Source organism: Meleagris gallopavo, chromosome 20 (assembly GCF_000146605.3).
Source record: "Meleagris gallopavo isolate NT-WF06-2002-E0010 breed Aviagen turkey brand Nicholas breeding stock chromosome 20, Turkey_5.1, whole genome shotgun sequence".
Classification (NCBI taxonomy): domain Eukaryota; kingdom Metazoa; phylum Chordata; class Aves; order Galliformes; family Phasianidae; genus Meleagris; species Meleagris gallopavo.
Window position 1 is genome coordinate 6,122,702 of NC_015030.2, and position 26,511 is coordinate 6,149,212.

The 26,511-nt window shown below is 40.7% G+C and overlaps 1 protein-coding gene across 1 annotated transcript; it reads right to left on the reverse strand.

Moving 5' to 3' along the window:
* Positions 1-25,696, reverse strand: GNA13 (G protein subunit alpha 13). The gene is made up of 4 exons (XM_010721501.3): positions 25,688-25,696; positions 24,921-25,202; positions 9,420-9,470; positions 1-4,972 (listed from the first exon to the last, which is right to left on the reverse strand). Exons 1-4 carry the CDS (start codon positions 25,694-25,696, stop codon positions 4,400-4,402), a joined length of 915 nt encoding a protein of 304 aa, XP_010719803.1. The 3' UTR covers positions 1-4,399.
* Positions 25,697-26,511: the final 815 nt, after the last annotated feature.

The following is a 26,511-nucleotide window of genomic DNA, read 5'->3' on the forward strand; positions in this document are numbered from 1 at the left end:
TGAGGCTGTATATGTTTATTCATCGTCAGTAATTTTGTACACAAGGCAAATATTAATAGCTGAAAGGCAACACTTTTGGAGAGTATGTACAGAGCGATGTACAAGCGAATGGAAGAGGTTTTAAACTATAAATTGATTTAACCATTTTATAAAAAGGAAGTGATGTTCTGTCTTCTAAGACCTCCCTTAGAAATAACTTATTGCCAATCTTTAACTAAAGCAAGGAGAAAAAAAATTTACAATAAAAAGTAGTCCCTGGAAAGTTTATAAAAAGTTAAACATATAAAATTGTAAGCCACAAACATTTATACAAAGCTAATACAAATCTTGGTTTTGTTAAAGATCTATGAGATTGTTACAAAATATATTTTTACATAAAGGCTTCACTTAAGGTAAGCTCTCACTGCTACTGAAAGCGCAGGAAAGCGGTTTTAAATAGTCTGCAATTCAACTTATTTTCAAGTACAATGCAAAGAAATTGCAAAATGGCACTGTATTGCAATGCTGTATAATTAAAAAAACAACTATGTTAATGGTACCATCAAATAGACAAGACCTGTAAAGTTAATTTATGGACATCTCAGTATGGTGTGAAACTTCTGTTCGTTTTGAGGAAGAAATGCTACTGTTGGCAAATGAACGATCTGCAATTGACCTTGAAGTCAGTAAGTCGGGAAGTCTTCCAATGGCAACGGACAATGAAACGTGCTTAGGTCTGTGCTTAAGCAGTGAGCTGCTCCTAAACACCACGAGCAGATCAGTTGGATAAGCTGTCTGAAACCGATCATAAATACTATTATTAGCCAAGTGTCACAAAGCTTGAAACGCCTCATCTGAGCAGTTTGCTATAATAGTTCTGATGGGCAGAATATAAAGCCTCTTACTAGACAAATGAGTCCAATATACAGCCGTCAAGACGAATGAACCCACCTGATCTTTTTTTTTTTATATTATTATTATTTTCTTTTTAGGTGAGTGGGCATCCCAGAAGAAAGCTTTACATTTTACATAAGCTGATGGCTTACGCTCCCACATACAACACATAAAGAAGTAAAAATTTTTAAAGCCTCGATGAACAGCCACAGTTTTAAGGTATCAATTGATGCAGCTGAACGTACTGCAGCAGGGAACAGTCATTAAATTTCACTTCCAAGTACAGTAATCCTGTACAAGACAGTGGTATATCTCCTTATGGTCACTGATCAGTCATCTTTTTTAACAGGGCTTGCTAACTCTGTCGTTAAGAGAGTTCTGTGAACCTTGCTTTGCCACCTGCTTTTCCACCTCTCCTGGAAACGCACCTTGATTGGAATGCAGACTACCAGGCTGACCCTTCCTACCCAACGGTGATTGCTTTGGGATAAGAACCAGCCTGTTCCACAACAGCAGTCTTGTACCAAAATTAAATAATGCTGTACAGGAATTATATTCAGAAGAAAATCTAAAAAGCAATACAACAGTACATGATGTGCTCCTTTTCAGGTAGCTATTAAGTTTAAAGATGGAAAAGCCCAATGCTGATTCAGTTTGTTTATCCAGTATGTTAACATAGGAACCATGTAAACAGTTACATCAAGGTTAGTTGCCTCCCTCCCTTTAAAGAAGTGGGAGTGGGAAATGCAAGTGATTTCATTCAGTAATTTCATTAAAATAATTCACTTTTGCCTGAGATCCATATAGTGCTTATCTCCCAGGGACTACTCGTTTGTCAGAAGTGCCCCAACACTTGGGTGCATCTTGCTGCCTTATAGGCCCCAACATTCACAGAGAAAGTCTTCTGAAGGGATTAAAAACAGCGGTGTTTTGTTTTGTGTGTGTACGTTGGTTCGTGGAGAAGCTCGCTGAATATTTTCCTACTTGAGCTCATGTCAGAAGTGCCTCGGTGAAACTGACTGCATCCTTAGACTGACATCAGTTTTGAGGATTTTTTGTAAATTGACAGGTCCCTTGACACAGCAAATTATCAACACTTACTTTTTTTTTTTTTTTTTTTTTTTTTTTTTTTTTTTTTTAAGACAAATTCCTGGTAATATTCCTCATCATCCAATATCCAGTCTTCAGTCTTCTCTGCAGCCACCCGGGCTGACATCCCACAAAACACTTACTACAGACCCTCTCCAAATTAATTATTTTAATCAGCACAGACAAGTCTTTTTTCAAAATAAACTTGTTCAAACAACTGTCAGCAATGGAAAAAAGTCCCTTCTTCCTCCTGTGGGTTTGTTCCAATGGTTAATTGCCCTTCCTACAAGGGTGTGGATTTGTTCAAACTTCTGCTTGCGAACAATGGACTTTGTTATGCGCTTGGAGGCCAAAAGGCAGAGGTTTGTCATCTGCTCACACAGCATTTATAGCCTGATCAAATCAACCTGTCATCCTCCCAAGAGGAAAATGGAGAACTTCTGGACTGACACTAGAGGCATGTTGTCCAACCCTTTAAATACCCTCAACCAGCCTTTTTTGAGGTGTCCAGTTCACCATCCTTGAGTTGCTTACACATGAACTGAAGACAAAGTAACCGTATCCATGCCTACAACAGAGGCAAAATCTAAATATCCCCATCTAATGATTGTATTAAGCCTCTCGAAACTGTTGCACTATGTTGATAACACACTGTGACTCCTTCCAAGATCTTTTCAGAATTCCTTCCTCCCAAAATAGTGCCTCATTGCAGCAAGCACAGACTAATCTATGACTATTCATTGGATGATATAAAAAAATAGAGGTCTTTCAAAACACTTAACTAAATAAAAATACACTATTCTCCATCTATGAACAGGAGAATGAGGTACAGATCTTAGAATCACAGTAAGTAAGGTTTAAGTTCAGAAGACAGGCAATTTTCCTATGTTCCAGCAACACGATCACACCTGCAGGGAGGCTGCTCCAAGCAGTGAGAACATGACATCACACCTCTTGCCACATATGTGGTATGCTGATAAAAATTCATTTTAAGAAAACATTGGCCAGCATCACGATCCACAGGAATGTGCAGGTTCCACGGAGCAAAGTGGCAAGTTGGGCAGACTAAGTGGAACTACAGCCTGGGGAAAGACTTGGAGCAGCTCTACTTTTTAAAAACCCACCTTGGCAAGCTTACTCTTAGTTAGTAGCACACTGCATGGTGTATGAGGATTTCTAGGCAAGAAGCATTTTTTTTTTTTCTTTTTCTTATTTTGTAATCACATGGCAACAGTAAGACCTCCCCCCTACCCTTTAAAAAAACTACAATGGAACTTTTGGTAAAATATTATTAGTCACAAGCAGCACTCTGAAGTACGCTATGCAACATGTTTGGCTCAAGTACACTTAGGATTGCTAGACCCAACTGGAAAGTCTCAGAAAGAACCTCATCAGCTGAAGCATTTCTGCTGTGATGGCCTTTTTTCAGAAAACACATTCATCTTCACGGTGTCAGCTACACAAGGCCTCTGCTGGGAACACACATTTGCATAAGGCCACTGAAAATACTGTAGGACAGAACACAAGGAGGCACTTAGGTCTGCAAGTACTTCTATCCATCACCAAATCCTTACTGATCACGAGGAGGCACGCTGCAGGAAGTCATCAACCAGTGATACATTAAAGCGCTTCAGGAAAAGGCAAGGTACCTACATGTCACATCTGCTCTGTGAAGGTAAGTTTAGCTTGCTCCCCTTCCCACATCAGAATTTCAAGAGGACCGTATCATAGTGCTCTGTGTTTGCCACGGCTCCAAGACAGTACTTACAATGCGACAGAGTGAAACAGTGCACTGTGCCATTCTCTACGCCTCGCCGCTGGACCTGTGCCCGCACCAGAACTTCCTGCCAGGCGACTGAAGTTCCCAATCCAAGGATTTTTAAAGCACATCCTACTCAAACCCCACGCAAAGGTTTATGCTTAACAGGAAGAACGTTACACCCAGGAATCCTAGCTTCAGATGCATGATTCCAGTGAGGGATTTAAGGGTTTTCTAGCCAACAATAGACCTGAGAAATTGTAAGTCAGCTACAGTATCACAGTCTTCATTACGAAGTCAGATGTGAAAGGTTTGCCCCCCTAAAATTACTGCCAAAGCTCAACGATTTCAATGAAGTTTGGACTTGGAATTCTGAATATAGAATGATTTTCTAAGATAATATACATGTTCTTAAAAGGTCAAATTTAATCACTTTACAGGTAACTTAGACATAGGTCTGCTATAAAATTACAACTTGAGTCAACTTGAAGCTACACTGGGAGAGATTAAGCCTGAAATTCTGCAGAAATTGGCAATAATGTGTTCAGCAGCAGCTTTTAGCCACATATCAAGAAGTCTGACAGGATCTGGATTTCTCTACTCCTGCTGTAAACTTCTAGTTAAAAAAAAAAAAACCAACACACAAGAGTTACTCAAATAAAAATGTCTTTTTGCACATCACTGTAGCATAAGCTGCTTGAGGTTGTCATGAAGGATGGTATCCTTGACATCACGGAAAACTAGCCGGATGTTTTCTGTGTTAATAGCAGTGGTGAAGTGGTGGTAGAGGGGCTTCTGCTGCTGGTCCCGGCGTTTGGTACGAAAACAATCCACCAGGAATTTTTGGACATCCGTTAAGCAGTGGGGATCCCCTTCAAATTCTGGAAAATAGTCTTTGATGCTCACTTTTTGTACTTTTTCCTCAAGCAAGTCCGTCTTATTTAAGAAGAGAATGATGGAGACGTTGCTGAAAACCCGGTTATTGACTATTGTTTCAAAAATGTTCAGGGACTCCGTAAGGCGATTCGTTTGCCGATCCTCCATAAGCACTTGGTCAAATTCACTTGAGGAAACAAGGAAGAGTATTGATGTGACACTGTCGAAGCATTCAAACCAACGTTTCCGTTCCGACCTTTGGCCACCTACATCAACCATTTTGAAAGGAACATTCTTTATTTCAAAGTTGTACTCATGAATCCCTTTTGTGGGTCTTCTTGCCAGCAGTATATCTTGCTGTGAGGGAAGATAATCCTAAAAAAAGTAAAGCAGTTTGATGATTAGGACAAGTCACAGGCACGATGATCACAGCTGACTTACAATTGAGAGAAAGCTTGCAGAGGAACAGCGTGAGGCTTTGAACAAACATGCACATGTATGTATATTTATATTCCAACACTGAAGCATTTTGCAAAGATCTGGAGTCAAAAAAATCAGGAAACACACCCAAGATTAAATCAAAACATTTATTGCCCTGCAGAGAACTGAAGCTTTCCATTTGCCACACAACAAGCATTCATAAACAACCCTGAAAGGTGCACCATCAGCTCCTCATGCCAATTTCCCTTATTCTGAATTATTTTCTGCTTCATTCATCATCTTCCCACAAAGCTAGGAAACACATCTGACAACTACACAGGAATGAAGCAAATGGGGTCTAAAATGGGTCTCTCAAACCAGTATTCATGGTAGTATTCCGTTCTAACTACGGGCAGTCAGTTTGCCCCATGTTCTCATGCATTCTGCACAGCTGCCTCGAGGCAAAAAAAAAAAAAAGAGCTGCTTCAGTTAGTAATTAAAGGCAATCAATTAATCATGCCAGAAAAGTCAAACCTAAGCAACTTGCTGTGTTTGTACCATGGATCTTTTGGATCCAGCTGAATCTGTCAAAAAAAAAAAACAAACCCAAAAAGCACTTCTATTAATTAGCTGTGTCCCTCCTCTGAGCTCCCACAGCTTGGTTTTGTCCAAACATCCTGTGCAATTGCAATTAGTAGAACAGAAGGAGAAACAAGTAGTTGATGACAGCAGTGCTTTTGCAGTAGTGCAGCCTAGGGAAACACCTGAGCCAGCTGTCCCTGTGGGTCTCCAGCCTGCCTTTCTTCCCAGAATTTCATAGGCAGCATTAAGTTTCTGCACTTCTTACACAGTCATTGTCAGACGTAGATGCTTATGGAAAGAGGAATTTTATTAGTCAGCTTTTGATGGTATGAAATTCAAGATGCATCATATTGGGTATTTCTTCATTCTAAGAATTACATTTAAGTCTTCTGCACCTAAACTAGACAGCTGGCTGATGCTGATGCTTACAGCTTTTTCGTTCACTTCTTACTGAAACTCTTCCTTACATTTTTCCAGCATTTCTCCTAACTTCAGAAAGAATGATTTACATTTCAGAGCTGGAACTTTAGCCTCTTCTTAGTGATCTATGTCTTCCTTTGACACTGCCAGTTACCAAATTGGAAGCTTTTATAAAGATGTCTAAGATCATAGCCCAGAAAGTCTGATTCAGCTAATACGTTGTGAGTTAGGAGCAGGAGGGAAAATATATGGCAATTCAAATACTGGCATTTCCAAGTTTAAGAGAGCTAGAAAAGTCTGAACCACAGCAAAAATTGCAAGGGAAATGTAATGCTCCAAACATTTAATTTGCTTTACTTTGTAAGCTCAAAAGTGAAACTAGCTAGACTGTTTTGTTTGAACTCCTTGCTCTCTTCATTCGAGCCGCCCAGGACTAAGGCACTGATTTTTATCATGGCTTGCAATCTCAAAGCAGTTCTCTGAAGCAAAAGATCCCCACCCTGCACTGCTAATACAAATCCCAAGCCTGTACTACTTCAGTCTGCAGGAGAGTTCAACAGCTATAACAGTTCCATGTTCTCCTCCAACCGTGCACCAGACATGTGCTTCCAGGCCCTTCTGATGAAAGAGAAGGGAATATAAAAAGTAATGGGATGGTTGTATTAGTCACATTTATCTTGGATTTTTTCTACCAAATGCTGTTAAGAGAAGGAGGACAACCAGAAACAGAGCGATATCAAATGGCAGTGGGTACACATGAAGGCATTTTCAGTACTGCTGACTAAAAGCTTCTTAGCAAGAGAGCTCAACACATATCCCATCTTGCAAACAGCCACCTATAGGGTTTCTTATTTGGGAATTCAGTCACAAGTTCTCAGAGCAAAACCAGGAAGTTTTAGGAGTGACTGATATTCTTAAAAGAACATAAATGAATAAAATCAGATAATAGGAAAGACCTTACATGCTTTGCATATTGCTTTCCATATTGAAACAAGAGGACAAAGCAAACCCTCTGGAAGCTGGCCCTGACTGTTTATTCAGTAAAGCTTTCAAGCAAAGGGCTTCATCCTAGAATTCCTGACAAACTCCCTGCACACTGCAACCACAGATAAAACACTTTCAAGTGCTTTCAAGTTCCACATGGAGAAGACCTACCACATTTTATCCTACGTAGTTGGCTGCTCCTATGCAACAGCCCACAGTTGTGTGACTGGAAGTCAAGTGCTTGCTACAGAGACATCATTTGCTTACAGGAGACTACATACAACTCCAAAGTAATCTCCCAGTATTTTAATGCGCTTTTTGAAGGACATTTCAGTTCTTTTCTCCTTCACAGAGATCTTTGGGATACCAGCAGCTTGCTACTGTAACAATTCTAAAGTAGCCCTTTCCTCACTATTGATCCCAGTCCCTGCACTGCACTTGTCCTGTACCCACTCTTCTTCACTTTGTCCACTCTTTCATGGGGACTGACTTCTTTGCTACCTTCCTTTTTCCCCCTTTTCCTCCTGTGCAGCTCTATTTGCCTGTAAGCACTGGCTCTTCCCAAGGATACACATCAGCAATGATTCCTAAAACCCAATTCAATTTTTTCCTACCTCCTGCTTTCTTCCTGAATTGTCACCTTCCTCAATTTCACTACAGTCTACCTTTTCCAACAGCACAACTTTCTGTTATCAGGCAGCTATTTTGCCTATCACATCAGTGTTTGCTTACTTACAATTGGAATTTAAGGTATGAATAAGAGCCAACCACACCACGGAAACCAAATGTCTCTATGAGCTTTTTTGAATACATACAGTCTGCACTGGCAGCAGAAGTAACAAGCAGTTGCAAGGAATGCAGCCGATCCCAACCTCTCTTATTTTGCTGAGCTGATTAAATCTGAACAGCAAGTTCTTTTCCCTACATGCTGTTATCAGCAGCTCCCTTTTTGGCAACAGGCAAAAGAGCCCCTTTTGGCAAGGGGCACACAAACCAGAGGTCTATCTGTTTATACACAATTCAGTTGCAGGCCAGCCTCATTGTATCAGATTATCAGATAAAAGCAGTAAAATACTTACATTAATACGGTTTGTTGAAACAATCATTAGATAAATCTTCCATATAGATAAGAACAAACCAGAAGAACCTATCAAATCTTTCACTCTTAGTAACATAGCTAGCAGTTTTTTCCACCAAGATTAAATATTTTCTGTGACTGCAGATCTTGAAGAATCCTTTGTATCTCATAGTGTTTGGTCTAACCTTAAGCAGGAAATGCTGTCATTTGGAGTTCAGCACTCCCACACCAACAGCAGAAATACAATTGGAGTGTGCATGCATACACATCTATATAGACATACACCATTTTTTTTTTTTTTTTGAAGTAGTGAGTTTTGGTCCCACGCTGTAATCAAAGGTTGGAAGAAGGTTTCTCATAAAGACCTTTGAAAGAGAAACTGCAAAAATTTGCACCCAAGTACACAAAAATAAGTGGGAAAAAAACCCTTGAAATTCAAGTGGCATTGGATGGAGAGTGTGAGAAATCCACCACTTGCAACAAGGTTCATAGTTCATTAAGAGAATTAAAGCAGTTTTGTATTCTCTCATAACTGGAGGCCAATAAAAATTCAGAGTGAGTGCTAGACTTCAAGCAAGATACCTGGAAGCACACACACTCCACAAGACATCACTGGTGCTCTATTTAGAGAGCAGAGCACAAGAAGTCTGGCTCCACTTTTTTTTCCTCCAATCTGTTACAAAGTCAAATGAAATTAAGCATGATGTAACAGCATTCATCTGAAGTGGCTCAGATTCCTTCAGTATTTGTTACCATCTGCTGGGAATGACCATGGAAAAACATGCAGCTGAAGCCAGCGCTCTATTTCAAATGCAATTTTCACATGCTGTTTCTGCAATACAAGGCTAACGAGCATATAACTTCATCACTGAAATAGAAACCAGCATCGTATCAAAAATATTGTACAGAAGTTTCAGCTTTTTCCCTAGAGAAAACACATTCTATTCTGTACCAAATTTGTCCACTTAAAAATAGATACTAAGTAAGTTACCTCTGCTTTATAGATTGATTTAACTCAGTTTTCCTAAGTGTGTATCTATACACATTTTTAAGTCACTTTTGGATAGCAGTTGATCTTAATGTGCTACTTTAGCAACCTTCTGAGTGGGCAGCCATTTGTAACTTGCTTCTTGCTCAATTTCCACAGAAGAGTTTTAATTCCCCAGTCTCTTGGCCCTCACATTGCCCTGTGCTGCTGACACACCAATGATGAACTGCTGAGGTAATGAAGTAGGCAAAGTTAACTAAAGTTATTTTAATAGACGCTAATTATATTTGATCAGCTTAAAATCCAGTGATCAAAGAATCCTTTGAGGAGAGGAAAAACAAAAAGCTTACCTGTTCTCCAAGTTTATCCAAGTTGTCCAAGAAATATTTTACGGATTCCCCCTAGAAATGAAAGCAAACAATTCCTTAGCAAGTGGCTCATTCCATCTCAATGGCTTATACACTCAAGTCCAGTTAATCTAAATCTAAACTGAATTGTTGTAAGCTTTAATTACTACCTTCTTTTTTCCCCCTAAATCAGCAATCCTAAGAACGCAACTGAAGTTTTATTTAGGCCAGTTAATATTTAAGCTTCAAAAGCACAGTCAGCCACGTTTAGGGGAAAATTCTTTCCAATTTTAGGATTGCTAGATAAATCTTACAGTGTTATTCACAGGAACAAGCAAGGAAACAACCACGCCTTCAGTATGAAAAGATGCATTCAATTCTCCCAGCCCTTTGAAGGCTCTGGGCACATGCATTCAGATGTAAGGGCTGAGCACTGGAGGCAGATTAATTTATAGCTGTATTGCCATAGGATCCCACTCATGTGTGCTGCCTCTGAGCACCAACAAACAATGAGCAGAGGAGAAGAAACAGAGGAAGCATTTTACTAGACAGGCTTTCCTGTCAAAGATCAAGCTGGAGAAGAACTCCTTACTCAGGGATTAATACACTGAGTTCTGTGCTGCAATGGCGTGCGATGCTGCATCTACTGTATGGGCAACCTTCCAATCCAAGCTATCACTATCACAGAAACAACAGTTCTTAATCACTCCACTAACACAGAATTGAAGATTCTTTTTGTAACTACAGTCAGCATCCCAGGACTCTGGGAGGGCACTGGAACCCAGGAATGAACCCCTCTCACAAGGATGCTGCTGGACCCAGAATTACTTGCAATATGTAATGAACCAGTTGAGCTCATTGAAAAGGGAAGAAGTAGCTTAGGACTCCCAGCATCACAACAAAAACATGCTTCCCTCTGACAGCTCTTGATTACCAAGCTGTAACATAACTTACTTTATTACAAACACACAAAGAAAAGCATCTGTGTTCCCACTCTGAGGATGGAAGAGTAGGAAACCATGAAGCATCCAAGACTGGAACGGCTACATCCAAGCCAGACAAGTGAATTAGGACAGCAGTTACACAGCAGTAGTAATGACTTCTCACTTGAATTGGGCTCAATAAATTTTTCTAGGAATTACATCAAATCTCAGTGTGAACCTGTGTCCTCAAAGCAGCAGCACCACATTAGGGTAAAGAAACAGAGCAAAAAGGGTTCCAGCAGATGCAATGTCAGTAGATCCTATAAATCACGTAATAGAAGTAGATGCTGCACCTTTAATTGGGCAATTTGAACATCAACTTTTAATTAGGCAAGAGTGAGACTTCGGTTGAAACATGCTTTGTGCTTGACACACCTGCAGAACAGAGTCCAGCACAGATCTCTACCTGTTCTGTCAGTGGGGACAAAGTACAGCAGTAACACCGTTCTAAAGCCTGCTGGTGCACAGCACCAAGTGCCTGCAGTAACTGCAGGAAGTGTTTTATTATATTTTTCAGCATTTCAGAAATCTGTTCTAAACACAGCCCTGCAAGGAACGTGTAGGTGGAAGAGCGATCTTATTTTGCAGGCAATAAAAACACTACTGCTGTACACAAACCTACCAGGGATACTTCAGCTTCAAGCTTCCCAAACAGGAGTAACAGGAACAGAACTCAGCCTTTCAAGAGCTAAACCCACCGCCTTTAGCTGAATGGTATGGCAAAATAAAGTCAGACTCAGTTTCTTGTTTAGGTTGTAGTAGGAGCTGAGAACCTCCCTCCCCCACAGGGTTATGTAAAAAAACTGGCTAGATGTCAGATTCATTAAGAGAAGATATTTATTCTAGAATACCTGGGCCTCAGGAGCTGTAGGTATATGTGTGTGTGCATATATGTATTTTAATATCAGCTCTTTTATACACTACTTATGGCAATGCTGTTCCCTGAAGCATTAACTCCACAGTTCTGGAATGCATGAGTTACTGCCTCTCCTTCAAATCCTGGGCTTACTGCAGACCAGCAGCTCGTGCACACAAGCAAACCACAGCCTTCAGAGGTCACCAAACAGCACCAGAGGAGGGGATTTCCAGAAAGCACAAACGCAAAATGCATCGTCCTGCAGCAGTGGTAATGCTCTACAGTCACATGTCCAGGAACAGCAAAGCAACACAGAAAGTTGCTTAGGTTTTTAGGCTGCCGTGCAACAGAAGTCAGTGGCAGATGAATATCAAGGTGGCCGTACTGAAATTCAAGGAATTAAACTATAGATGTAATCAGCTGTAAGAACAGTGAAATTTAAAAAGCAGAGATGTACTGAGCTTCCCTCCTCATTGCTTTGGGATCAGTCACCGGGCTCTTTCCTCATGAAAATCTTTTCAGACAACCAATAAGACACCATTCTGAGCAACTGTCAATGGCACTCAACCCTGCAGTATCTCTAAGCCATTCACTCATTGGCTTTTATTTATTTGGATGTTACTGCAGAACTGAGGAATTTTAACACATTTTAAATAAGCTTAAGAAGGCAGCATCACAAAGCATCCAAGCAAGACTGACACCTTGGGAAGGAGAGCAAACTATAGAAAGGAAAAAAACAAAACAAACTGATGGAAAGACTTAATCCCAGTAATTGCTAAAGCTGAGTAAGAAGATGATCTGTCTGCAATCTTGTCTGACAACAGGTCCAAAGACAGCTTTCACACGAGGCTATTTCCTGATACCAGATACAGAACTAGATCTCGCACTGTAAACTGAAACAGAAGCCACCAATAACCAACCCAACAGCAGCTTAGGAAACTGCAGGATTTCTCTGTTAAAAAAGGCAACTTTTCCATTACATTGCTGTTGTCTTCCAGCCCTCATTCTGTGAGCATGTATCACGGAAAGTCCAGCTGAAGATCTAGTTAAAGCACGGTGATGCAGTGAGCTCATGTCGGTTGCCTCATGCTCCACAGAGATCCCTGAACAAGTCACAAAGCCAGGAATAACACATCTCTGATGCTATTTTAATGGTTAAGGAGATGTCACAATGCTCCCCTCAGAGAGACAGGAGAGGAGGAAAAAAAGAGCACACCACACATACTGGGTTTGATACCTATTAGATAAAAACGAGGTTACAATCAATTGCTGTCAGGTAACATCAGCATGTTCACAAATGAGCTTGTTACACAGCACAGCATGGTTCTGCTTTTACTTTGTGAAGGTCCCAGGTGTTGGTTTTTACATTTGTTTGTTTTTAAATGCAGGTAAAACTTTCAAAGTGATTTCTGCAGCTCAGCAGTTCTGAACAGCAAACTTGTGAAGTGTGTGAAAGGCCCCCAACGACCTCACCTGGTGCTGCTCAGTTCCTTCTGCTCAGCCTGCAGCACGGCCCTAAGGACACCAACATGAGTGTAGAAGTCAAACACGGGCCTCAGCACATTTCTTGTACTCACACTGATGAGCAGCAGCTTTAACCAACAGCCACTGCAGTCAGCACAGCAAAAATGAATGGCCTACATCAGCTTTAAAGATCCTCCAGCCTTAGATGACTGTGCTTTTACACCTTTAATACAGGACTAAAAATACATATTCGAATCTCAGATTTAAAGCAATCTCTGTGACCGCTTGTAGAAAATGTCCTTTTGACTTCAAACAAAGTGTATGCATTTCAGCTGCAGCCCTTCAGCCTCCTCCTGATTCAGAAAAGCATGTAAACCACAGGAAGTTGACTGTTAAATAACTTTACTCATAATTGTCAAGTATTCCATTTTCAGAAAGGTTTGATTCAGAACAGCTTGTATGCCTCCTGAGCCTTGTGATCCCTATGCTGAAGTCAAGCCAAGTCATTTTATTATGAACTCAGGAGTAATTCACAAAACACAACTAAATCATATTCTTATCGAGGTATCTGATGTTAAAACAACAGCTTCCCTCACAAAACTGCATTTATTTTAACCAGTCCTGCTTATGTCAGTACAGTGAAGGACCTCAAGTTCTGTGCAATGCACTCCTTCTGCACCAGTGATTTACCATAGGACACCAGTGCGTTTTAACTGCTGTTTTAATTCAGAAGACCAGAAGATTAAGAATCTTTCATAACAAAACATGGTACGGAGACAGATGACTGTCTAATACATTACCAGTACCTACAACAAAGCAGCCACAAATATTTTGTGGGAAAGAAAACTACATGAAACACAGCAGATGAACACATCTTTTAAACTCAGGAAGTGACGTCAACTTACTCGGTTTCCATGAAAACACTATCAGCCATCATATATGATTTATTGATACCTTAAGATAGCTAAATGAATTGTAGCTGCTTTAGGGGAACACAGATGGTATAATTCTTCCTAAAGCTATAAATTAAAAAAGGCCTGAGAATCTGAAAGAGTAAATCAGGTATTTAATGAGAACAGGAGATACAGCCTGGTAACAGAGCAGGATGATAGCAAACACCAATCGTTCTCTCTTCCTGACCTGACTTGAATTTCTGGGAAAAGAGAAACCAGTATTTCCACATCTATTAAAAACAAATAAACAGAAACTCAAACAACCAAAAAAACATGCTTTTTTAAAGCTCAGTTTAAAGGAAGAACAGGTCACTACAATGTTTTTGGGTTGCTGTGTGTATGCCTAAGCTGACATAGAGAGCAAACTGCCTATAAGCAGGGAAATGCAGCCTGAAGAAGGAAAGATGTAGGAGGAGCCAGTGTGTTAAATAAAATGCTGCATCTTACAACACCCATACAGTCAAGTACTTACAGCTTCTGCTATTAGAGATTTAGTACAATAAAATCATATCTGAAGATTTTTACAAATGATCCAACCAAAAGAACCCCTAACCTTTATTCTCTTGATCTCCCTCTGCCCCAGCTGATCCAAAGGAATTCTGAGTACAGCTCAGTGGTGCTGCTATTGATGATCCACCACAAGTCTTCTGAAGTTTCAGCAGTAAGCACAGGAGCAATTCTCAGAGGTGTCTGAGTCAAGCCAATGACCTTTCCTAGTGAGACGAGCAGGTAGGAGCACCGCAGCTCACCCTTCACCCCAATCCCTGAGGCTCAAAACAGTGCCATAAAGAGTCAGATGATCAAGATGACGTTTATGCCATTAACACATCTAACCCTAATTAAGGTACCCATCTCCAATCTCAAATTATTTTGATAGTTAGAACAGTGAAAGCTGAGCCAAGTCCTACAGCCAGACATTAAGTCTGCTCCATTTCTTTCACCAGCCTCAGAGTGAGGAACACTCCTGGGCCCTTCTCAACTTTGATGTTTCTACAGATTAACTTCTCTCACTGTTCACTCCTCTTGGGCCTTTTAAATGGAGGTTCCTCTTCCAAACACATCTCAGTTAAGAGAAAAGGATGGAAATTCTGCACACTCATACGTGTAACTCGATTATTCTGATCAGAAAAAAAACCTCAGATACCCACCCTACTTCACAGTGACTTCAGTTACTTGCTTGGTATCTGCTATGGCTGGGGAAAATTATTTATTTCCCAACTGCCATTCATCTGTTCTAACTATAACAACTTTATATATTGCTTTCTGTTTAAAGAGAAACTTTATTGGCAGTGTCTCGGGAATTTACAATAAGAATATCCAATAATTCCTTTTTAATAAAGCACTTTGAGAAAAGTGTCAGTGTAAGCAACTGTCCATTTACTTACTGAACTGAAAGCCTTGCCTAACACAGAAAACAGCTCCCCAGCAGAAATACATTTCCTTTATCTACAGACAATGTTATGTTAAAACCAGCACAAGCTGACACCCCCACCAAAGCAAACCACCCCATTTATGTCCACAGAAGCATTATCACACCTTTGTGGTACAAACAGATCCAACATTTATACTCATTTGTCCCTAAGAAGTGATGGCAAACTGCTTTAAAGCAGTACTGTGTGTTAAAAGAACAGTCTTGGGAGGGCTGAAGCACAGACCTTGTTATTACCAGACCTTTAAGGATCTGTCTTCTTTCTCTCCAGTACAACCATTTGAACAGTCAGCTTAAATCTGTTCTGCCTGTTTTCAAGATAAAATTTAAGTACACTGGAATTAGCAACAGGTTTTTGCAAATGTGCAGAGCCTCAGATACAGAATACATCTGCTTTTACAGGGGTACAAAACAATCCCTTCCTCCACCAATGCACGTCACAAATGCGTCACAGCTCGTCCTACCTCTGCACAGCACCATCCTATTTCCTCTTTTCAGCACTTCCTGCGTGCAGCTCACATTGTATTTGGCTTTTCTTCAGAGCAATGAGAAACGCATCACGCAGCGTGCAGGTGAGACCTCAATCAGGCACACAAAAAATGGATCTGGCCTCAAAAAAGAAAGGTTTAGGTCTTGATTCATAAAAAGTAATCTTCTGTAAAACCTTTTGGTAGTAGAGCAGAATTTGGAACAGCTGGGTTCAATTTGGTGGAGGGCGCTCAATAGCACGAAGCTAAAAATGAACCAAGAAAGGGAGGAGTCCCACTGAGTTCATTGCATGCCTGACGTTTTTATCTCATACAACAGCACTAACAGCAAAAGGTGAAGGAGTTTAAGAAGGGTTTTTAACCCAATTATATCCCTTTAATCTATTATTCCCTATTTACCAAGTAATCCAATTAAACCATAATTCTCAAAATGTGGTTAATAGAGGTAGACAGAGCACATCAACCTGAGCACATGCACTGCAGTGAGCGGGCAGCACCTGTGGGCTGCTGGAAACCTGCTGGAAACCCAGGGCCACCTCATGGCTGCTGTGTCCCAGCAGGGAGGAGCAGAACACCAGGCCATGAGCACTCCAGCCTACAACACAGTATTCCAAACAAGGCTCTAGCACCTGTTTTCTTCTTGCACTGAGTATGGTTTTGAATCATCCTTCAAAGTGCTTCATTGACTTAACCCTCCAATTTCATTTGTTAGCTAGGTATCCTCCCATCTCCTGATGAAGTGATTTAATTGCCAGCTTCCTAATAAAATTTGCTCAAAGATATGAAAATACACTACAGCTTTTAGGCTAGAACAGAGATAGCTTTCCATTAAAGCCTACAAAACTACAGTTCCTTCCATGCACATCGCTCAGTTATGACATTTCCAAGTAATCCTGAAAGCCTACTTGGAAAGCAAGATGTGCCATATTCCATTAGCAGCTGAGAATTTTAAGAAATGGAACAATTTTGAGCTGTATGAAGTGATATTCTGTTTGTACAACTCAAGAGCAAAACCCAAGAGCCTGCTGAAAAGCCTTCCCACACCTAAAAGCCCAAGCAAAACACAGCATTTGGGCTGGCATGCCATGCCGTGCATCCTGAGGACCGCTCTAAACGATGCAAACAGAGGCCTCTCCTGCAGAGCTCAGAGCCAAGTCAGCAACCACCACAAACAGAATTTAGGACACAACTACTGCAAAAGCAGTGCATTGAACAAATACACTCAGGTTTGCCAGAACCTGAAATCAATCCATGACTGCAATTTAGGATATACTGTTCAGAAGATCAAGTGCAAAAGACCATTCAAGGACCATTTTCACTTGCTCCCTCAGTCTTTACAAACCACACTTGTCTTCCAGAACATTTCCTTTAGGAAAGGCACTCAGTATTTTGCAAATATTTTTCAAAATTTCATTGACGAAATGATCTTTCAAGTCAAAACACACAGGGACCTAGCAAGAAGCCATATGAAAACAGGCACTGATGGAGATGAAACAGCCACCTCCCAATCCCTATTTACACTCTGGGAAGCATCTATGTAAACTTTAGATGTTTTGCACACAAAACAGACTGGAACAAGACTGTAAACATTTGTTCCTCTTCCAGTGCTGACCCACTGGCTCCATGACTTCATGTGTTTGCAACTCAAACTGCATTTCATCTAACACTGAAGGAGCAGTGAGTCTGCAAATCCACCATCCATCATTTAGAGCTTTGCTTGCTTCCAAGTTGTATAAGACTGGCAAAGGCTCCAAAAAAATGAGAAGTATTTGGCATGTGGGAACACATCAGCACTAAAACTGGTCATGTTGAACTTTAAGATGCTTGAAAATTCCATTATTGCACATTCAGTAAACCAAATCATAACATCTTAAAAGCAGAACCCTAAACTAGATACTGATGCATGCACTGAAGTATCCCTAGGATTCAGTTTTACAACACACATTTGGTTTCTATTTCAGCCTCGTGAGAAATCCAAGCGACCAAATGCTTTTTAGTTCTTCCTCTGCATCCATTAGCAGAACCCATTTCAATTAAGTTCTGATATTTTTGTTTGCAAACAGCACTAAACCAGCAGAACTAAGCATTAGTACCATACTAGTGTATCAGAGCTCATAACAAGATATTTGATGAGAGTTAGTGATAAATTTATACCTTTTTGAAAGACCTGCAAGTACCATTAGATGAATGTTAATTTAAGATGTAGTAGAAGCTGTGTCTCAAGACAGTAGAATCTCAGAAACTTCCTAAATAGAAGCAATACCCAAACATTTCACATCACTTGTAGAATTCCACACTAGAAGATAACCTTCTAAAAGAACTACGTATCTGCTGTACACGCTTCTGCAGAGATGCTCTGAATTACAGAAGGTACCTGCATGCTGTATTCCCTTTCCTGCAACATCCCTGTCCTCTTTATTCAGTCACCACGGGGTGACCAAACACCACAGCCAGTGAGAAGTGCTTCCAGCTGTCTGTCGAGCCCCCAGTCCAGCAGGTTGCTTAAAGCCATTTCTCTGGCATCATTAAACAAAGGAGGAAGATACAGAAACTCACCTCCAACAAAAAAAGGATGCAGGACCTTTTCAGTTCCTTGGTTAAATGAAAGAAAAGGTGCAGATACTACAGTAGCCAGTATAGTTACTCCATGTGTTTTCTTATGTATTAAGGTCAGCTGCACTTTTGTTTTCTCACATTTTCTTGAGCAACTTCCTCAGCTACCACAAGTTAAAGTTTCCTACCATTTTGCTGCTTCTGCATAAGAGTTACAGCATGAGCAGGGCACATTTAAGCAGCACTCATCACAAAGTGAAGCTCATACCAATAAAGACAGCCTATGCAGACATCCAAATGCAACCAGAGTACAAGAAACGTGTGCTCAGCAACAGCAGACTGGAACCAGGCTGAAATTTAGGGAACAGCAGCATGAGACAATGCTGCCCCTGGCACTTCGCCTTAATCCTAAAAGATCCCACGTTCACATATGAAAAGGATCACTCTATTCTTTGCCTCAAGTGTAAAATTAATTTAATGTATGTAAATGGAACATCACTGCTGCTTCCACACATGTTATGCCAGCACGGAGATTCGCCGACTGCTGTGAATATTGGGATTTTGCAGTGTAGATTGGCCTTATAGAAAGTAATTTCCAAATGGACAAAGTCTGAGCCACTGCCACATCAAAACCGTGGGAAGTAACGGTGCTACAGGTACTGACGTGCAGGTTAGTAACCAGGAAGGAAATTGGCTCCTAGCCTTTGTTTGTACCAAGGTCTCACATTAGACCGTAGCAGCAGAAACACCAAAAACTCATCTAACACTTTTTCTCAGCAGATTCTTTGAAATCTGTGCAAAGGTTCACCCACTTAAATCTTTGTCTGAACTCTTGGTTGGAAGACAACTCAGCACGCTGCCATCTGATGTATGCACTGACATAACACATCCACATCAAGACAGCCTCCACTGAAACGATCCCAATCCAGTCACATCTGTACACGAAAATAATTTACAAGATACGTATGCACTCATTTGGAGTAGTTGTAAAGAAAGAGCCACTCACACAGCCAGTAGCTGCACCAAATACAGCAGCAGTACACTGTGTAGTAACCACGTTCTCCACTCAGCTTTGCCAGTGCAGACAAAGCCCAAAGCAAAATTACTTTCAAACTTGAAAAAAAAAAAAAGATAATCAAACTACGGTGAATAACAAAAAATCAACTTCCTAGGTGTTCAGAAAAAAACATGACAAAGATGTCCATCTGTAAGACCAGGCCAGCTTATGCTACAAAGCCAGCAGGCCATACATGGCCACTGCTCTGCAGATATTCAGTACCTTCTGCTGAACAGCCAGCAGGCAGACAAGGCAGAATGGCAGAAGGGGAAGGAGGCAGACCCAGAAGCAGCCTTTCGAGGCACAGGAACTTAAAGAGATTGAAACAGAAATCCTAATCTGAGTTTGGAAAAAGATGAAAGTTGGCATTTTGTGTAAAACTAGAATTAAGAGTTCATTCAAAGGTAATTCAGCTCAGTTACAATATTATGATCAATCCCCATTACCCGAAGCACCCGTAGACGTGTTGGGAGGGTTTTTAGCCAAAAACTAAGCCTCCTTAATGTTTGGCTCTAGTGTTAATCTCTATACAAAACCTTACTAATATAGATCCACATAATCTTGTCACTGGAACAGGAAAAAGAGCAGAACAACAGAGACTCCCAGTCTTCTCTGAGGATTTGAATGATTCACTTTGTAGAAACGAGTTTTGTGGAAATTTGTGTTAGCAACAAGCTTTGATAAATCCTTTTAATACAAAGTAAGGACAGAAGATGGCAAGTAGCTCTAACCTTCCCAATGGTTTTAAGGAGTCGTGCTCACTGTACACATGCCATCTTGTCATGTGATGTTTAGCAGACCTATCGATCAGGGAAAAAGGGGAAAAACAATTCATATTTCAACACTCACAAAGCAGCAGCAGTTTGTTATTTTTTATCCACAAAAATTCAAGCAACATGCAGCGTAATCACAATGTTTTATTTAAACATACTAACTGAACTAAGTCAGTGCACGTTTACAGAAACACTGTGTGACTGGATCACAAAGAAGATTCTTACATAGAAGCATAGAATTGCTCAGGTTGGAAAAGACCTCAAAGACCATCGAGCCCAACCACAACCTAACCATACTACCCAATTCTAACAGCCCTCCATGAGTCAATACAACTTTCTGACAGTCTGTGCACTGAAGCTTGCCCTGCAGTTCAGGGAGGCTGCAGAGGATGAATAGTGAGAGGAGTACTGGCACGTTCCAGAGGGTACAAGCTGTTGAAAGCCTTCTGAAATTCAGTCACTAGTATGGTGTAGAAGACACTTCTGATGAGGCGTGGGCAAGATAGTCTGACTTCTTCCAGGTTCAGAGTTGCTGAAGCACTGAGTTCTGAACTGCCTCTAAGACATGACTTCCTCTTTCTCGCATGTGGATGCAGCTGCTTTGTCACGCAGCCCAGTCTACCCTCAAAGCAAAGGCCTTCTCAGGAGCACTGCTCTATATGCGTATTTCAAAGATATGTTGCCTTTGGACCTCAAAGAACAGTAAATTTTGCTAGTACTTTGCAAAGGCCATCTGAGGACTGATTCTTTCCCTGAGAGCTAATTTAATGTTCTCTTGCATACAATAGCCCCATCAATACTCAGAGGCAGAAGCTAGAAAAGCTCCAAAAGAAGATGAAATACAATCTTCCAGTAAGCTGTACAACACTCTCCCGAAGTGCTACTTTGCATGACAAAAAATACTATAGAGAAGCTGCAGCAAAAAGGACTTCACTCTGAACACACCTTTTCCTGTCTTCTATAATCTGATCGAGCACTTGCAGACATGTCACAAAAGTAAACAGGACCCAGAGGTAAACACATACCCAGCTGTCTTTATGTGCCAGTGTCTGCAGCTCTGGGTGAATGCTGACAGAATGAAATGTCATCACTGCCTCCTCACACTGAAGGGTCACGGTATTAAAAAAACATCTGTGTAATGTGCAAGTAGGGCAAGAAGCACATATCTGAAGATCAACAAACAATGGTAACAAACATTGAAACCTACTCAAAAGTTACCTTTACCAAGAAGAAACCTTTAGCACATTCAAAGCTTATCATGCAGATGAGGAACCCAGCTCTTATCCCACTTTTCCACTCTCAGAGAGAAGCAGGCTTTCAGAAGCAGCACTTGCACAGAAGTGCTCTCCTCGGTTACTGGATGCACAGCACCAGAATGAGATGCTTTCTCAGTTGCCAGTGCCTGAAAGCAAAACTGAATGAGAGCAGCAAACCTTTACAACTACTGAACGAAGGATCCCACGGGTATAAACATAAAAGCAAGGAAGTCTCTACTTAAGCACTCAGACATCCCTCACAATTTGTTAAAAATACCTCTGCTTCCCTCCTCCTCCAAGTAAAGCAATACAAATTTCACTCCAGTGCTCAAGCAGCAGCTTTCCAACCGAACGGAAAACCAGCTTGCTTTTGTATTTAAACAAACCACTGGTCTGCGAGTCACACAACTAAGAGATGGGTAGGTTTATCCAGGTCACTTCAGGAGATTACATACACTCATTTACTGGAAATCAACTTGTAATGGGAAACGCAACGTGTGAATGAGATGACAGAGCATTGGGGTGACATAGACTAACTCCATAGCTAATCCATGCTTGCTGTCGGACACAAGGTCATGGGAGGAAAGCTCCATAGACAAAGAAAAAGCTTGTGGATGACCAAAACCCCAAGAGCAAATTACAGGAACTGACTATGCTATGGAGCCAAAGTAACCTGTAGTTAACCGTGTTAGTACCTAAGTGGTTTTGGTTTGTAATAAAATTTGAGGGATTATAACATTAACCATCAGAGAACTACTGATGGTCACATTGCACTGTAAGCTGTCATTAGTTCTTTTCAGTTTTAACGCATTACAAGGATGAAGTAATGAATTTTCATAAGTACTGTTGTGTGACTGGCCAGAAGGCCCCTATTTTTATACGGAGGGAACTAAAAGATATTAACTATCCCCATGACCACTTAAGTTAACAAAATGAGGAAGGACACCAGTGAACTAGGCATGGAAATGCTGATTTCTAACTCTATTAAAATACAACCGCATTCCTCCCCCCCCACATTGCTATAAAAAGACGACGCTGTTTCTTTAGGCTCCCAGCATCATCTCTGGTGCTACAAATGAAAGATGGAGCAAAACAAAACAAATAGCTCAATGATCTCTCACAAATATACAGCCATCTTCAGATTTTAACTACACACATGCATAAGCTTTCACCTTAATCTCTCTTACTCTACACTTATCTGCTCAGGCTATAAATGGCATCCAGAACCACACTCCTGCATCCTTCCCTCCACAATTTCCATGCAAGTTTTTGTTTCGCTCCTTATCCATCACTGCTCTGTTCTTCATTTGCTCACTTCTCCCTTTGCCTTACTCCCATCACAAGCAGTACTTTCCCTGCATTCCTGCCTGTGCCATTATAATACCAGCCATGTTTTTCACTGCAGTCTGAAACTCAGTCCAGTCCCAAACTCAGCCATCACCCTGAAGTTAGAGCATACACAGGCAAATAATACTCCTTTCTAATTCCTCTATTGCCGATTCCTCTTGTTAGGTTTTTTCATTATACCTCATTTTTTGCTACGTGCAGTTGAACTGGATGTAGAGCAGTATTTTTCTTTTACCCCCCACGCTGCAAAACAATTTTCAGTTTTTAAGCCTTATTTGAAGAGTCAGTACTCAATACAACTGAGCCACCTGCACGTGCCTTCCAGCTCCCCCTGCCCTCCCTCAGGTACACCTCCAGCTCCCACCTTAGCTATTTGTCTTCATTCCACACCACAGCACACGTCTGGATTCCCTGAGAACACAGTCCTACAAAACCTGCCAGTGGATATGTCAGAAGTACACACTGCTTTCAGGAGTTCTTTGTCACTCTGTTGACCATTTGTATCTGTCATAATTTAATGCTGAAATGTACTAGGGTAAAATTGAGACTTGATATTTGGGTATGCTGCTTGCACCCCATGCAATGACATCATTCAGCTTTTTTTTTTTTTTTTTCTTCCATGTTTATATCATGTGATAAAGAAATCCTTTCAAAATCTCAGCACAATTTAGGGAATAAAGCAGTGTAAGTATAAATAGAGCAGTTACCTGATCTGCAAAACCTATTACTAGGGCAGCACTCAACTATGAATAGCACATTAAGAAATACTTTAAATTCTGCCTAAAGCCCAAATGGTAATGTGTTTTTTGCAGAGCCCATTACACAGCTTTAGGAACTTCCAAAACAAAACTTTCTTTTCCCCCCTCCCTTCACAGATTCAGTAGAAAACGTTTTCAGCTCCTACTCAAAGTGAAACTCTGCACATGGTTCACAGAATCATAGAATCACAAGGTTGGAAACGACCTATAAGATCATCTAGTCCAACCGTCTTCTCATTACCACTGCTACCACAAGCTACTTCAGTTATGGAAAGAACCTACTTGTCAGAAACCCAAGGTGGCAGAAGTAGAAGCGAAGGAAAAGGGAGCTACTTAGCCTCAAGTCATTAAACATATCTAATAAAAGATGGAACGTTTTTACTCAGTGGATTTTAGAACAGATCACTCCAGCATAGCAATTATGACAACGAGAAGTCACATTTGCAGCAGATGAAAATCCTGAATACAGTCGTGCGATTACCCCTTCGTGATAATTGCCAGTGCAAAATGTAAAATGCAACAGGCCTCATTAAAAACATACTGAAATAGCACAAACAGGTCAGGCAGGCGATAAGCAAGTCGGGCACCTCTCCGAGACATTCCAGGATCTGGGCAATACATATTTATAAAGAATATTTATACAACCTATTTAAGCCAGCCTGTGATTATACAATCGTTCATAATAGCTCAACAGGAGACATCATTAGCCATTGTTCAGATTCACATTAAGACAAAGGTTATTTTTAAGACATAAAAGCACAAAGCCAGTTAGGTTTAAGAGACCAACAAGAACAGATTTAATCTATTTTAAGGTTGTCAAACCCCACCCTCACCCCTAAACAAGCCTATGCCATTGGCATTTACTACACAAGCCTACAAAACAATAAACAGCAAACTAAGTCTTCATTTCCTCTTGTATTATCAGCATGGAAACGGAACGAAGGGGCTTTCGCTGTCACAGTTAATGTTTCAGCTCGAGAATCAAGGCAATCCTTTTTCCTTTCCAATCCCACTACTGAACTATATATTCCAGCCTTAGCTGAGAACTTCCATCTAACAAAAACCTTATTACAAGAGAATTAACACAGACATCTGAAATTAAACAGGAAGTATACAGAGGGAATGTTTGCTAGATTGCTCAAATTGGAATCGAGAAGGGAGTGGTTTTTAAATTCTTCTCATTAACCCATGCATATCTTTTCTTAAAGATCACTTTAAGTCACCCCTACAAATGATGTTTTTTAAAAAAGTTTTAAGTAGAAAAACATAAAAATAATCATTTGTTAAAAACACAACGCAGTTCCAAGCTTTGTTGTTGAACATAAAAGGTAACTGATACTTTGGCTTTCTCACATTTAAATGTGGACAATTATATCGGGTGCGCCATGTAAATCTTCGTTTTGAAAGAAAAAAGGGGGAAAAACGGAGCTAAATGCATGAGTTTACAGTAACACAATAACAGACTGCCATCCAAAATGCAGAACATCCATAAGGAGGTCACTTAGCACAAAGGTTTCAACAAAAAGCAGCACACCAACCAGGCAACACGCACAGCTCAGACTCAGAACACTGAAAAACAAAGCTTACCAACTGGAATTCTCTGCGCCTGTCGTACGCATGCTGGATCCCACTGTCTGCCCATAGAGCTCTTATGGCCGGGAGGTACTGTAAAAAAACTGCTGTCTCCACCATTCCTTGCACCACCGTGACTGAGCGGGTATCGAAAGCCATCATCGTATCTCCGTTACTCTGGTTAACAGGATCTCCCCAGGGGATATGAAGTTTCTCTCTGGCATCCACAAGGACTCTCACACCTTTAACAACATGAAAGAACGCTGCAATTAGAATTTGACTGCACCTACTATCTTTCTAGCCTATAACTCTGCAGAGAGTCCAACTATATGCTTACTCTGTACAATCAAAGCTCAGTAAGACGCTGAAGCCAGGAGAAAATCAGAAAGGTTCAGAAATATTGAATTAAAATACTACGTTTTCTGGTAGTAACAAAACTCAAAAAACAAGAGCCGCTATCAGGAAAACACAGCCTTGAGAAACAGGGTAATATCTGAAGTACAACACTTCCAAAAGTGCCATCTTTAAACCACTAAATCCCCAATCTATGGTATTATGTAAATATATTTCACATATATTTATATTTTCCCCTGATCCCTGAATCATTTTACAGCTGTTATATTTACTTGGCAGGAACACCAAACAAATGAAGTATATTTAAAAGTTTTTTTCAGAATATGTTAAACCACTTGATGGCTTAATTTTAAGGCTCCCAGTGCCTACAGGGAGCACATCTTACCACTTTGTTACAGTGTCGTATTGAATTGTAGAGAGTTGACAGCCTTTAACATCTTCACGATGTGCAGACTAAACTCAGTAAAAATATAGAGCTTTCTGAACTGTGTGGTTTTACTGCTTAAGAGCAGCTGGAATTGTATTTACATGAAGACTTTCCCACACTTACTGTAATTAAAAAAAAAGTAAATAACCTCTAGGAGAAACTGAGCGTCTTGGTACTGTCTCACATAGATTTTAGAGAAAAAAAAAAAAGAAATAAAATTGTGTTGATACTGATCACGTAAACAAAGGGAAATAAATTTTAGTATTATGCTTGCTGGTGGCAAGGAAATAAAATCTGGTCAGAATGAGCAACTGTAAAGGCACAGAGAAAGACGGTGTGTACTAATGGAGGGATAATGACCCCCCCATGGCAGCAGGCTGAAACCAGGAGATCTTTGAGATCCTTTTCAACCCAGGCCATTCTATGATTCATCAGTACCAAAGCATCCTTCCAAAATTAATTCTCGTTCTGTCACTGCTGTATCTGTCAAAGCAACGATTGCAGCAGCAGACCTGCACTTGCTCCGTGTATACTTTTACAGTACGAATCACCCAGCTTTATTAACAGACTACCAGCTCAACATTTCTGCTCGTGATTTCTACTTCCTCGCTACGTTTTTCAGCCTTTATTTGAAGCACTGTTATGAAACAGCTCCTTAAGAACCGCTGGAATCCCGGAGCCCCATTTAGAAAGGCTGACGTGTGCCCACGATTCAGCCTCAAGAAACACACCGAAGACGGTACCAAAGCGTTACAGAACCCAAACTCAGAACGGGACGGATAGGAAGGCAGGGCTGACAACGCGCGGCCGGCTGACAGCGGCGAG